Below are 15595 nucleotides of genomic sequence, written 5' to 3' on the forward strand. Positions count from 1 at the left end.
GGAGTTTCCCATGGACTGATGCCTAGTCTATCCTTAAATATTGCTGGCATTGCCAGTTCAATAATGGCTCTTGACTAGTTCATTTGCATTAAGTATTCTGAGATGTATGGATATTTTTTTTCAAAATGCTTAGCTTAATTCTCCAACAGTCTCAGACATCTGCGCTGTGCCAAGTGCACTGTCAGTGTGTTCAATTACATTGAACTGTGCATGAAATGTACAGTAAATCAAAATGACGCCAAGATGTGCACTATGTGGGCCCCTTTGAAAGGACTGTAGTCACTAGGAAGTCATTGAATATTGATGTTCCCTTGCTTTAGGAAAAAGTATCTTGGCTTAAGCCCTAAACTTTCAGAATCCCCAAATTGGCCAAGTTCAGTTTTGTGGTCCTTTTCTGAAACAATTTCCTTCCTGTCTGGCTGGTTCCCTACCAGCTTTGAGCTGTACCCGATTTTAATGATAGAGATAAAATCCACTGGTAAAATGGAATAGGCAAGAAACTATTTCCATTATGTATTTTATTTCAGTGGAAAAGCCAGCAACTATTCACAAGAGAAATTTTTAGCTCTCTGCACTGAAACAGTGTTTTCCTTCAGCACTTACTGTCCGTAACAGTCTTCTAAAATACACTAAGAAACTAAAAGACCATTTACCACCTAAGAATCAACTAATCCAAACACAAACTAGAATAAAACTTAATTAAACTTAACCATTCCATACTATCTACGATACTGCTCCTTGCATTCCAGTTTTTTTGTTTTGTTTTGGTTTGGTTTGGTTTTTTGTTTTTTTGTTTTTTTGTTTTATGAAGTGATACATAAAGGCACACCACCTGTTATAGAGTCAAATGAGATACCAAAAGAAAGTGGGCTGATGAAGGTGCTATAAATCAAGTACAGAAAAAAAGCTAACCAAAAATGTCAAATTATTTTTACTTGCACAAGTTTTGTCAGTTGCAATCTGAATATAGTTTTCAGGGGTATGTTAAAGAATTTTCTTGCTCATAATTGCTTCGGCTGAATAGTTCAGATATTTTAAGATACCGTAAATGTGTTTATTGGTTCATCAGATTTTGAATGTAAACTAGCACTACATCCTTTTTCCTTCCAGAATTGTGTTTCTGTGTGAATCTGTCATAGTTCCATAAGCCAGGAGCTAAATCTGCATTCCTGATACGCTTAAACATTTTTTTTTTCTGAACTGTAACATGCCTTTTTTTCCACCTTTATTAGCGTGCTCCTTTTGTTTTTCACCTGAAGATTCTAATTCTCTCTTTTATTTTTGAATATATTTACTATCTGAGTTTTGAATGGACTTGGTTTAGCCAAAACTAATGCACAGAAATGTAGGGTGATATATTGTTTAATCATGTGTGAAGGAATAACTGCGAGAAATGCTTAAGGAATGATGGACTAAAGAGCAATAAATGTTATAATGTTGTCACTGATGTGATACAACACAGTATGATTATGACGTTACAAATCATGTATGATTTCTTTTAATACAGTACATAGAAATTACTGTAGTCGTTTCATCCTCCCTTGCTGAAGTTCATAGCAGTGCTATAAGTCCTAATTAAGTATTTTCTTTCATTTCTGTAATTTTACTACATTTTATTCACTTAAAGTTGAACGATCAGGCTATGATTTTCCTGTCTGATAACCCAAGCTTGAGATCTAACCTCAACTTCCACATTTTCTTTTATTCCAGGTGTGGGACTATTTCTCATGGACAGCAGAAATAATAAGGGAAATGAGAGCCAAGGAGACTATTCGGGACCTATCTACTAGCAGCCTGAGACTTACCCAGCATCAACAGCTACTGTCAGAGATTGAAGCACGAGAAGAGAAGTATAATCATGTTGTACAGCTAGGACAGTCACTCTTGCAGGATGAGGAAATAGGATCAAAAGAGGTAATTGGAACTCCTTTGAGTTCAAAGCCAAACACATTCAGCTGCTCAACACAACTGTAACTATCATTCTGTACTATACAGTACTATAAGCAAACAAATGTATGTATGCACTCACACATATTAATATGCATGACCTACATTTGCCATAGTGTGTTAATTAGGTTGGGCAAAGAAACATCTGTTCCATTTCCTACCTTACCAATAGATGAGTACTAACATCTCCTGAGGGCCCATTGCAGCGAAGCTGGGCTTATTGGAGAAGCTTGGTATGTTCTGAGCAGTGGAGATAAATCTACACGCTTCCCAAACTGGGTTTTCACGCAAATACTGTTTCATATCACAGTTCTAAATCCATACTAGACAGACTAGACAAAGACCTGACAACCAAAAAATGAAAACAAACATATCATAGTTTAAAACAGTTGGAATATTTTCTGTAGTAGCATTTATGCTGGTGTATTAACTCCCCAGCCATGAAAGATGGAAATCAAAATGCTCATTTACTCATTACAGACAGCTTCTAAAATTCTCATAGTATTATTTCTACTAGATTACTTCTCCCCAGCAATTCAATAACATCACATGAATATCTTCATGTGGAGATCATGCAAATTATTCTTCCATCTGACTAATCCTGAAAATTCATTGAATGCTGCGATGTATAACTGTAGTAACTAGAAATCTAGTTTGCCTGTAGACAAAATGCAGAGATAATCATTTATAGAAAATCTGTGGATATACAGAGTTTGAAAGCTGAAAAACCAAAGGCTGAGATATATATTAGCAAAATATAGCATGACATGCTACATTAACAATTTAAGTATCTGTCCTATCCCAATTTGAAGTGCTATAATTGCACTGTTAGGACTAAGGATAATGGAGAAGTAGGATTTTATTCCAGAAGGCACGCCTGAGAAACAGTTACCTTTATTTGTTCTTGGCTTCTACTACTATGTATGCTTTAACAAACATTCATCTGTTCCTGAGATGAGGCACCTCTCTGTTTATCTCTCTGCCCAAATACAAGTGCTGGAACTTGTTCAACTTTTCTTTGTTTGATAATTTTGGTGCAATTTTAGGAGTTTATCCAACACTCCACTTTATCCTTTTCCTCCATTTCCCACCATTTTACCCTCGTCCATGGGGTATAAAGACCAACATGATTCTTTCTTTGGAAATTGTTTTCAGATTCAGCAGAAGCTACAGTCTCTGTTGGAAGAGAAGGAGAATGTATACAGTGAGTGGAAACAGAAGAAGAAGTGGCTGGAGAAAGTACATCAAGAACAAATGTTCTACAAGGATTGGAATCACCTGGACAAGCTTCTGAACTCACAGGAGGTATGTGAATTATAAACTTGAAAGAAGAAGTTAGACCCTTGGTTTTTAAACTCTTCCAGACTAAAAGGGCATTACTGTGCACCTACCACTTAAAATTCTTGGGTCTGTGTATAGACAAGGCACTCTTTATTGTTACTTGCATTATGGTATCTGGAGACTAGCAATTTACCCCTTTCTTATGGGGTGGGGAATAGAAACAAAAAGATAGTCCCTGCCTCAAAGCTAACTAATTGCAAATAAACGTCAGAGCTAACATATAAGACAGAAGAGGGAGACAACAGTCCAGTATTAGTCAGCTTTGGAGAGATCTTAGCATACCAACTGCTTAATCACTGGCAGATTGTTTTGTAGGCTGCAGAAAAAAGGGGAATTGTAAAGAGGGTCTGAAAAAAGGACAAAAAGATTGCTTTGCAGTTGTTGCTGGAAACCTCCTCTCAGGCTGAAAGTGCTGGGGAAACGTAACTAATGCAAAATGAATATTGACAGTCAGAGTTAATCCAGAAACAGGAAGGACCTGACTTCTCAGTCTGCAAGGGAGTTGGTAACAGTGTGGAGAACTATGAAAGAATTTGACCATGAGGAATAGTAGTTTCTGTCTGATGTAGTAGAGAACGATGAACTAGTGGGGAAAGGCCTCTCTTGAAAAGCGAGAGTTGATATAGTTAATGCAAAGCCAGCAAGATATTCTTTGTATGATCATTTTGCAGCTCTTGAAGTGAAGTATATTTCTCACCAATATTCAAGTGTCTTGAACTTCCCTGGCTTCATGGGAACTATCTAAATAGTTTCAGCTAGAGTTCTGACATCTGTTGTTACAAAAGTGGAAGCGCAGAAATCAAGTGTCCTTTCCAGTCACTCTGTGCAAATTCATGAGTTGATAGATTGCTGTAACTGTGCTAAAACTTGGCTTACAAATCATATTGATGTGATGAAGGTTGCCAAACTGAAGGGTTGAAGAAAAGCTGAAGGAGTTTGTATCTCAACGTCATTTCTTATTCAGGACAAATCATTCTTAGTTCTCCAAGACCACTGGCAGCATAAAATAGTGTTTTTCTGTTTGTGTTGAATTTTCTCTGATTCCCACCAGTGATTTGCCACTGACACTAAACCTTTTGGAAAAGTGTCATTGAATTGTGCCAGGACCATTCTTAACCCTTTGGGGCACATGAGCTTGGAGCCTTCTTCTGTTTCTTGTTGCTTGTATGAACTGCATATCTTTTTGATTCCCTACAAGTGGTATACTTGGCAAATACATTCCGCATTCTGAGTTTGTGCTGAGACGTGAAACCAAGAGAATTTAACATAGCTTCAGGTTCCTGAAATAAAATAATGCATAGTTTTGCCAAGTAAAAATGTTTAGCTGTTACTTAATTAACAAATTGCACTATTTGTATTATCTCTCTCAATTCCCTTCCAAGCAGTGACACAACATTGCTAAACTCCTACATGGGCAGCATCCTCAGGAAAAATATAAACTCCACAAAATTTTGGCAACTGCATTCTTTCTCTTATCGTGAAACGTGATCAGCCAGCATGCAGAGGCACTGTGACTATGGCATCTGCTTTGCTGTACATACCTCAGAAGTAAATATATACACTAGCTGCTATGGGCTAGTGTTTCTTCTCGCCCTCAGACAAGAGTCCTCATTGTGAAAGACTATATTACACTTACATGAAAAGGGTTGCACCTGGCAATTTCAGTATGCTCCCAGCATATTCTGTACAGGTAAACTACAGTTCACATTACTTCTTTGTTCAGGTGAATTTACTGTTGCTGTATGCTGAGGTAGACTGACACAAAAAAGGGTTTTCATCGTAGACTGGGTAAATTCTCATTGTGGGATCAGCCACAGTTTCTGCCTCTATCACAAGTTTCTTCATCCAAATCAAAGCCTGAGAATGAAGACTGGGACCTTGAGAAACATAATGTGCAGCTTTGTTCTCAGAATCTTTCTCTAGTAGCATTTTCTCTAAGAAATTCCAAGCATCTGAGTACTCAGTTGTTCTCATTGTGGGTAAATGCTCAAAAAGTAGAGCAGTAAGGTGTGGATGGGCTGTCCCTCCCAGCATGCCTTCGCGCAGACAGCATTTTATGGTCATGGAGAATGACAAGAAAATAAACAGAGGCATGATGACAAACTGGTCTCTTGTGTGCAGGTGTACAGAATAAGGGAGCCACAATCATTGTATGCTCCTTATGTTCCTTCCAGTACTCTCTGCAACCAATTTAAAAAATAATAAAAATTAAAAAAGAATGCTTAAGTTGGAAAGAACACACTAGCTATGGAAAGAAGACTCATAAACATTTTTTGTTTCTCATTTCTGTTTATATTTAATCCTCTGGATACTACAACTGATTGAAGAACTATTGCTTTTGTGAGAGGTATGTGCATGACAAGAATTACAGTTTTATGCCGACGGAGTTACTGGTTTAAAATAGAAAAGTAAGTCACAGTGGCATGCACCATATAGACAAATGCCTCTGAAATTGAAATTAGTGACCAAGTATCTACCTGAAGTTTACCATGGAAATTTCAGAACACTGTGGATTTCTAAATTGGTAATCTGGATGTCATAGTTAGCCACACGTCTCCTTCACTGACACTGTCCCTATTATCACCAAGCTATCAAAACGTCTAGAAGAGTTAGCCCAGAAAATGTGTAAGTGCTGTTTGGTGGGAATAGGAAACACTGAATTTGTTTGTCTCCAAAGATGCAAACAAACAGATCCTCAATGAGCTGTGAGCATTCAGGATGAGTTTCAACACACACTACTCCTGGATGCACTAATTAGGCCAATATTGTGAACAGCTTTCCTTTCAGGAATTATTTTCTTTCACCATGATGACTCATTCCTGTCATGTCCATTCTTGCCATCTTGGTTTTTTTAGGCAGCTGCCCAGGAACATCAGCTTGCCTCCAAACTGGGGAGTATTAGTGAAAGCACATCTAAACCGTACTTCACAAATTCCACTGCTCCCTGCTCATTTTGAATCACGTTTTACTGACTTTAAGTCAGTTTTACTGCTCTGAGACTGAAAATGTTGGTGATCACCTCAAAGTCCAGGGTAGTGTCAGTCCACAGTGAGTATATATACAAAGGGATGCAAGGTTAGGCTATTGCACTGGTGAAAAGCCAGAGACTACAAGTTTGCATACAAATTAAACTGTATCGTTTGAATAATTTATGGAATGGAACCAGTAAAGAAAATTATTCCATGAAGAGGACCATTTTTTGTTATTCATGGAGGAACATAAAGGAATTGCCTTCTGGATTCTTCTCCTTCTACTCATACCTTAATATGCAGTGCATCAGCCTGGCCCTGAAATGAAATGCCAACGCTATTTTGATCCATCTACAGCTGAAATTTCCGTATTTCTTTTGTTTTCTCGTCTCTCTGTGTCATAATTCTTCAAACAGGTTATTCCCGAGCTGCCAAACTCCCATCTGAATGAGGGAGGAACATCAAGTACTGCAAAGCTGTCTTTTGCAGATGCTGCCATCTGCCTTATGGATCAATAAATACAATTGGACAGTGAACTGAGGTTTCTCAGATCACTCTTTGTATTTTACTTCTCTGCATTTGAAGAACAGTTGCAAGGGGAATCTGCTATGTTTGGATGGAGCTCTGTTACTACTATATAGAGTTAAATTATGGCTGCATAGTGACACAGACTTGCTCCCTAGGGAGATAGGCAGGAGGGTAGGAAAGGAGCCCTTTCAAATGTGGTTTCAAAAAGCATTCAGCCAAGACATCAATTGAAAACTCCCAAACCACTTTCCCAATGGGAATTTTGTCATTTGCTGCTTTGAGAATGAACAGAAGCAAACATGCATTCAAAAAGAATTCCCATCAGGCAAAGAAATGTAAGCAATATCTCCACCCATTGTGTTTCTTCTGACTTCTGTGTTCAAGGCAATGCTCATGTCAAGTCACATGCATTTTGCTGTTGCACATCTGCAATATGTGTGTATAGAGCAGCTCCTGTCATCCCATAATTATTGGATCCTGTTTTCCCAGAACTTCATGTGCCTTACACCAAGTTTCTCCCAGCAGCAAGGAACAGGGGAAGAAAGAAAGCAACAGAGGAGCGTTTAAGAACTGCTACCGAGAACTGCTCTCATTCGCTGTCTGTGCCAGTGTGACAGGTTTGACTTCATGCCAGCATCTTATATTACATCCAAGTTACTTAAACCTTCGAAGGATTTCTGCAGAATTTAGTCTAGGATTGTTCTATGCTAAAGAAAATAGAGCACATGTGGAGAAAATTAGGCAAACATCTATCTTTTTTTATTTATTTTTATTTTTAATTCAGTTGTGCCATTGCATGGAACTGTTGTAGGAAACTCTCCTAAGACCAGCAAACTGAGATCTTGCCATTCGGAGTGCAGACAAGCAACAGCTGAAAAAGAGAAGGAAGAAAAAAATCATTTTTGCTTTGAGCAGAAGCAGCGTCCTGAACGTTCTGTGCCTTTATAATCTTTTCACAGCAACAGATGCATTGCTCAGGTTAGCTGCTTTCCTTTTTTTCACGGATGAAATAACAGCAAATTCACAGGCTGTCTCTGGCAAGCAGTTTTGGCTCCCTCCTACTCTGTCTGCAGTCTCACTGTCAGAACACTCAGGGAGCAGAGCCTCATGCTCTGTAATTTATCTTTCTGCCCATCCCACTCTCATATCACTTTGCAGACGTGATAGGTGGTGGTAGCAGTACCAGAAGAGCTATGTGGTTTTATTTTGAATGTGGATTTTTTTTAATTTTTTTTTTATATTCCTGGAGAATGTTTATTAACCTCTCATTCCTTTGCTTCAGAAGAAGAATGGAAATTTCCAGTACCAAAGGAAAAAGGATTAGGAGTTTCTTTTAAAAACAGGGGAAAAGTCAAGCTTTTGTGGCTTTGGTTTTGCATCATTTAGGACTAAGCTGCAGAATGTCATGGAGGGACTGCAAACTTTCATCTGCACCCGTCTATGTCTCCACTGCAGAAGTGATTCTGTCTTCCAGCAGAATGACCCCACCTCCTCCTTTTGAATCTACTGTGCGGGACAGGCCTTTCCAAAAGATGCCAGCATCAGCTTGGCATCCTCCCACTGGTCAATCAGTTGCAGAGATGGCTCCAGGAAGTGCCAGCTCATCACCAAGCAGCGAGTCTTCTGGAGCTTATTGTTCAAGGCTAGATGTCGTCCTGGCACACACAGACCGGAGGAAAGGTTTTGGGAACACCACTCATGGTGTTGATCCTTCTGATATGATATCCAGGTTTTCCAGTCCTCCCAGAGACCCTCAGGACTGTGGATATGGGGGTTCTGGCACTTGGTCAACACCTGCATCTTACAAGCAATATTCAGAAAGAGATAGAAGTGTTCATCCTATTTCTCCTGAAAAAGACAATCCCTTGAAGCTTGCTGTATCTTTGCCCTCCAATGTTCTTTCTTGCAAAGCTCCACCAAGCTGGACATCACGCCTAGATGTTGATCTGTCTGCTATTCCAGCTGTTTCAACACTCCACAGCAAAAATCGGCATGCATCCTTGGAGCCTTGTGATTCTCTCCCACTTCAACAAGGCTGTAGTCAGTGTAATGTCCAAATGCCAGACCTCCATGCTTCGATGAAGCTTTACATTTCAACTTGCAGCTTGACGATAAAGCCTTTTCGAGCAGATTCCCGTGGAAGCAATCACGTTCATTCAAGTCTTCTCATGCCACAATTAGAGAAGGTGCCTGAAACACCGGCTGGTCTCCCAACAGGATCCCAGAAACCAAAACCAGGCTTCCCTTCAGGTGGGTCTCCAGCCCTTCAAATCACAAGGTTTCATGTGACTTCTTCTAAGTGTCCTGGCTTTCCCCAGGAGTCTGTCTCCAGAGATATCTGTCTGTCCCCTGCTGCACTGACTGGAAGAGAAAATCCAGCTCATGGGAATGAGGTCACAAGCAACGATTTAGATCCGGAGCTGATTGTCTTTCAGAACCACCCTTCATCAAGGCCAGAGTTTGGGAAGACTTCATGTGATGGTCTAACACCTGCTCACCACAAGGTTTCCAAAATCACCCTAATACTTGCCACCCCTTGGACTGCAATGCCTATCCAGGTGGTAAGAGAATTTAGAAGAAGCTCAAGTCCAACAATCTTCATCAGAACACATGATTCAGATATAGGTGGTCCACCTCTTCACCCTGTGGGGATTGGGGCTGACCTCTCTTTATCAGTGAATCCAGTTTGCTGTTCAGGATTGCTTTCCACTCAGCAGCACTGGGCAAGATCTGGTTTGAGACCTTCCCAGGAAACATGCACCCTAAAAAGTGTATGCCCTGATGACCTCTTGACAAACATACCAACTCACACAGCATCCTCAGCTCACAGACACGCGGAGGGTTCATGGTGTCCATCTATCGATGTCAACATTGCGTCCTTTGGATCTGGGAGGAGAGTGGTGAAGATTTCCATTCCATTCTAGGAACATTTGCAAACATAAGTTTTAAGTTGCATTAATCAAGCCATGTGGATTTCTTCTTGTATGCTTCCTGCCCTGTTCCTACTACCTATAAGATGACTTAAGAGGCAATCAGAAAGCTACTCCTGTTCTGATGTCACCAAGGCTGCAGTTGCTGCTTGGTCCATCCTAAATGAAGCTGAGTGCTCTGATATGATCCAGCACTTAACAAGTGTTTTCTTTTAACCATTTGGGTACTGCTGTCAACTTGACATGCACAATGCTGTGCATGTACTTACAGGTTTTGCATAATTGGGCTGTAGTGCTCAGCACTTTGAAGGTTCAAAACTTTAGAGCCAAGAACTGGTTTTCCTCTCTGATAGTCTAAGACCTGGGACAAATCCTCAGTGTAGTTTTGCTTACATTATTTTGTTACACTGTTTTTATTTTCTCATTTGTCATATTGTGCTGTATTTCTAAATGGTTAATTCCTAGGTTTGTAAACTTTTAACGTAATCCTTGTTTTTAAAAGCCAGTATATTTAAGTGTGCAGGAAGAAATAAATTTTTCCCTTTGAAAAAGAGAGATACCACTCTTTCCTGAGGGAAAAGAGGGGAATTTAGTTTCCATTGCTTGTCAAATTTGGACATCCCAGCAAAGTCTCTAGTGGTGAAACTAAGGGGATTTTAAGAGGAATTTAATCTGCATTTGGACAAATGTATTATAAGTAAATATTTTAATGACAATGTTGTAAGGGCATGGGATTCTGGTCTAACACCTACCACTTACAGGATAGGGGCAGAGCTTGGGAATTTTGATGCGTGGGATAGGTCAGAGGATGTAACTGTAGCACTTAAGGGAAAACAAACACTGACTGGTCTCTGTATTTCTCCAGTATACCTTTCCAATATCATACAGTTAGTTACATTCTCATGCAGAATAGATAGCATGCAGTGGGAGGGGAGAAGAAAACTTTAAATACATTTAAAATTAGAATTTTGCATCTGTATTGTGAAATAAGAGGCCAACAAAACAGTGATGTCAGTATGATAGAAAAGGTGCATGTATTTTTTATAAACAATTTGGTGTGTTTTGTTCCACTTATAGCCGAGTATCATACTATAACCATAACTTTTCCTGGAACAAAGCACAGTATGACTTAGTCATGAGCTAGATGTTATCTCAGTATTAAGTACATGTATTTACCTTGCTAAAACAAATGTTTTTGTTTTTGTTTTTTTTCTTTTTGTTTTGTATTTACTTTTACCAGAACATCAAATCAAACCTTGTTGTCATATGTCTGGGCAGAAAGTTTGGACTTGATTACACACTTGAAGTGAAGGCATTTATGTCTGGGAGTTATTCTGGCCTTTATAGAGCTGAAAAATTTTCAGCAGAGTTCCAGCAACCTCAGCAGCAAGCCCAGGGCAGGCAGTGGGGAGCAAAATATGTTAAGCTTGTTATACTGTGAAGAGCAGAAGCAGGAGAAGGGAGTAGATTCATGGAAATACTTAAAATAGTTTTTTCTTCTAGAGATGTAAAAATGACATTTCTTGGAAGACAGATTTCTTACAGCACAATGTCAGCTTCCAGTGTGTCTGTATGAATGTGAAGTTGTGCCATCCAGAGAGCAGAGTTATCCTCGTGACTAAAATGTTTCATTTAGTATTTCTCCAAAAGGTAGAGCAGACCTGTGCTGTCACATAAGTGTGTATATAGTGCTATTTTACTTAAAAGGAACATCTGTTTTGAGATGCACTTTGCATTTAGTTTTGTGTTAACTCATACGTAAGTGGTCTCATCATGACAGTATGGCTGAATTTCTGCAGTTAGCCCAGGAACAGTGAAAAACTGTTTGAAATAGAGTTAAAACCTCCATTTCTGTCCTTCACATTGTTAATAACTTGGCTACTTGTTGTATGTCCTGTTTCAAATCTCAGAAACAGCCAAGTTCATTTTGTGGTTTTAAGTGTCTTTGCAAGTCTTCACTTAAAAACAAGTCCATTATATAGCAAGTGGACAAGTCTTCGGTGCTTTTTGTGGCTGACAGTTAAATTCCCAATGATGGGTTATGATTCATAATAGAAACAAACTTGAAAGAAAGTTTATACCTGCTGCGTACTGTGGGAGACCCTGGTAGGTTACCTGAGGAGAGCTGTGCAGTGTTCTTGTATTTGAAATTAACGCATCACATTCAAAGCAGGAGTTTGGGGACCTGTCTCAGGCCATTCCCTGTGCCAAAAAGTGATGTAATTGGCCAAGGGCCAACATCATGGTGTGGGAGCCAGTTTTCATGCTGCTTCCAGATTGGTATAACAAGTGCTTAAATGAATAGTATTGCAGTTCTGATTCTAGCAATTGCTAGAGTAAGATTTCTGTTTAAAGGACAAATGGAAGCATTTTATCTCATCAGCTCTCCAGGTAGCAGTGCTTGTGCTGCTGGGGTTGGTTTCTTCTAAGCACGTTGCCATAGCCTCTCCTGCAATGCACACAGCCACTTTTCTTCTGCAGCATTTTTCGGTATTAAAACCTGGGTTCTCGGGAGTATTTGGATGAGCTTCTACTGTAGGGGCCTGGTATGAAGTTTTCAGAAGACAGAAGCATTTTTTCCACTGCTGTAACAGCTCAGGGAATGGGGCTTTGAATGCTCAGTATTATTTGTGTACAGTGATTTTCAGTAGGAGCAAGGCACTAAGCACTCCAGTGGCAGCTGATTATGACTCACTGTCCCACACCCCTGATCTCAAATGCCTCCATTCTCCTTTCCAAGGAAAGTAACCATCTTTACCAGTAGATGTCCCTTGTCTATTTTTCCCACCACAGGTTATAAAAGCAGGAAAACTAATGAATTCCTTCATGTAACACAAAGTTTGCAGTTTCTGCTAACACTTACTAAATAAAGGTCCTGAACTGGTACATGGAAAATTAAGAGAATTTTCTTTTTCTTCAGGCAAATATTTTTTTGACAAAAAATGATAGATAATTCACAAAATCTGACAGAGATACTACAGTGCCTTTAGCTTTTAAAACACAAATGTAGAGATGTAGTATGTGCCTCTATGCTTATATACTGAAAACAGGAATATGTAGATTCCACAGATAGCTTTTTTTTTTTTTTTCTCAGTGTAAAAGTGAATGTTAATTATATGTGAAAAAATGATGTTAGTTATAAGTGGCTTAATACAGCAGTAGAACAAACAGACCTAGAGTCTGCATATGTGGGGTTTTTCTTCCACAAGAGCAAAACAAACTTTAAAAACACTAAAAAAAATCTGTCATAATTTTCTACACTTGATGAGTGGGATAGATCAAAGGATTAAAGTTTGAATAACAAAATATCTGTCTTCTGGTGGGATTTGTATTTAATAGAGAAGAAGTATTATTGATAATGTATTTCTTTATGCATCCTGGTGATTTATGGACCAGACTTATTAAAAATGTAGGCCAGTTTTAAGTGGCCTTTCTCTCTTCCTGGCAGTGATTACTGTGATGGCATTTGCTCACCTGTCTTCTGGTACTTCAAGTGGATTAGTACAGAGTAGTTTGAACATCTGGTCAGGCATGATACTCTTCTGCATATTTTTCTGTATGTGCAATATATTCCTCTCATTAAGGCCCCAAAATGAACCAGGAAGTCAGGCCAAGTCTAGCTGTCAGTCCTGTAAGCCACAGTTGCCACAGTTACCACAGAATGCATGGTAGTAATTGTGCAATCAATTTTCTTAGCACCAGGAAGGAGTTAACAAACACCGTGTTGCATTAGAGATGTACATGAATTAATATAAAATGTCCTAATAGTGTTAAAAGTGAATAGAGCAGAGGTCGGTTTCTTTAAAACTGCCTTTCATATTTTATACTTAGGTCTTCTTATGTTAGAATGTGACCAGATAGACAGTAAACAAAATTAGTGCAGGCAAACTGGAAAAAAAGTCCTGAAAAAAAATAACAAATGTAATGCATTTGATAGAGGTGCAAGTTATGATATTTTTCATGAATAATCAACTGCATAAATACAGGATGGGGACAAGCTGGTCTGATAGCAGTTCTTCTGAAAAGGTTCTGGAAACTTATAGCAGATTACAAGGTGAACTTGAGTTCAAGGTATTGTGTAAAGGATAAGCACCATATGCAGATGCATGAGAATGATTACAGCTTGAAAGGCACCAGCAGTTCTCTTCTGCCTTCACTACGTTCTCTATGGCAGCCTCAGCCAAGTATTGCATAAAGCTGTAGGAACAACATTTCAAAATAAGTGGAAATGGAGACAACCTGGAGGAGAGCAATGAGAATAATCAGAAGTCAAGAAGACACAGCCTGTGTGGAATGATCGATCTGATCAGAGTAGTTTTATACTAGAGAAGATAGCAATCCAAGTATTCAAAGAGCCTACAAGTATGTGCAAGACTGAAGCAAATGTAAAGGGAACCATTTCCTTTCTGTGATGAAGAGGGCAGCATGTAATGAGGTGAAGTGTTAGCAATGCATTTTCAGGTTAGATGTTTGGAAAATCTTGTTAATAGGAAAGGTAATGAAGCAGTGGAATAAATTGCCAAGGGATACTGCAAAGTCTCTGCTGTTGGAGGTCTCCTAAGAAGAAACCATACAGACGTTTATCAGACATGCTTTGGATTACAAGAATGGCTTAGACATCTTGAATTCACTGTCAGCCTTGTGGTTTAGTGATCATGGTAAGCAGTGACTGGTCGCTTTACTTAGTTGGGCCTGCTATTGTACTCCTTGCTCAAGACCATGAAGCTCTACTATTTCATTTCCAATTATCAACTGTAGAGCTAATATCTCTTTTCACATTTGTGAATTGAGATGGTGATATTTAATCCACTAAGAAAAATATTAAACATTTTTTGTAGGTTTATTTGAAAAGCAGTGACCTCGGAAGCTCTGTAGATGAAGTAGAGCAACTGATTAGAAAACATGAGGCTTTCGAGAAGCTACTGGCATCACAGGATGAGAAGGTACGGTAACCAAACATAAATATTCTACCTATCAAAGAGCTGGAATAATTGTTTTGTTGTTGTAGTTGTTTTTTTAATATGGCAACAGATTAAGTTGCTGAACAGGTGTGATATGCCTGATATACTCGAGACAGGAAAAATGGAGAATCTTACTGAAATAAGAGGCAGAGGTGTGGAGAAAAGTATTAAAACTATCCATGCCCAAATCCTGTCTATATCGTCTTGAAGTAGACGGGAAAACCACTTAGTAAATCAAATACTGGGACGTACCAGAGCAGATATTTTAAGCAGACCATACTGCGTGTTATGGATACCAGAAGTTTCTGCATTTTTTCACAGAAAAAACAGTGGCTTTTAAACAAGTAAAATACAGTATTTCAAACTGGATGGTTTGACTCATTATTCAAATATATATTTGTTATATGTCTGTACCAAATTGTCTACCCTCTTTGCATCTATGGAAAAGATGCTAAATTGTTCACCCATGCATAAAAGAATCTGTCTGGCAGTTGGCCAGCAGCGGTAATTCATCCATGCTAAGGCTAAACTCTCAAACCCGGGGCTGTGCCTGGCTTTCCCAGATGGAATGAGCTCCCAGCCCTGTGCCAGCTCCGTGCTAGGCTGATTATTCATGTTGAGAGCTATCTCCCAACACCTGATTTCCACAAAGTAATAAAACCTGAGCATCCATGAGAGTCAGGCTTGCTCCATTACTGCTGGCACCAGATGATCAATGGGATAAGGACTCCTGTGGCAACAGTTTTTTTTTTCATCTAAGTAGCCATGATGTGTTAAAGAGACCAATAACAAGGAGGTCGTAGATGTGTCATAGTACTGGGGGAGGTTGGGGGGAATGCTGGTAAACCTGTCCCTAACATTCTTGGATCTTTCCAGAAAAAAAAAAAAAAAAAAAAAAAAAAAAAAAAAAAAAAAAAAA

At 39.1% G+C, this 15595-nt stretch overlaps 1 protein-coding gene across 1 annotated transcript in view; it reads left to right on the plus strand.

Moving 5' to 3' along the window:
- The window catches only part of SPTBN5 (spectrin beta, non-erythrocytic 5), a 104539-nt gene that overhangs the window by 47424 nt on the left and 41520 nt on the right, over nucleotides 1-15595 (plus strand). Inside the window, exons 36-38 of the mRNA XM_035327117.1 lie at nucleotides 1711-1914; nucleotides 3103-3252; nucleotides 14554-14658. Coding sequence (XP_035183008.1) covers nucleotides 1711-1914; nucleotides 3103-3252; nucleotides 14554-14658 — 459 coding nt within the window. The remainder of the gene's footprint in view (nucleotides 1-1710; nucleotides 1915-3102; nucleotides 3253-14553; nucleotides 14659-15595) is intronic.

The sequence above is a fragment of the Oxyura jamaicensis genome, chromosome 5 (genome assembly GCF_011077185.1).
Source record: "Oxyura jamaicensis isolate SHBP4307 breed ruddy duck chromosome 5, BPBGC_Ojam_1.0, whole genome shotgun sequence".
Lineage (NCBI taxonomy): Eukaryota > Metazoa > Chordata > Aves > Anseriformes > Anatidae > Oxyura > Oxyura jamaicensis.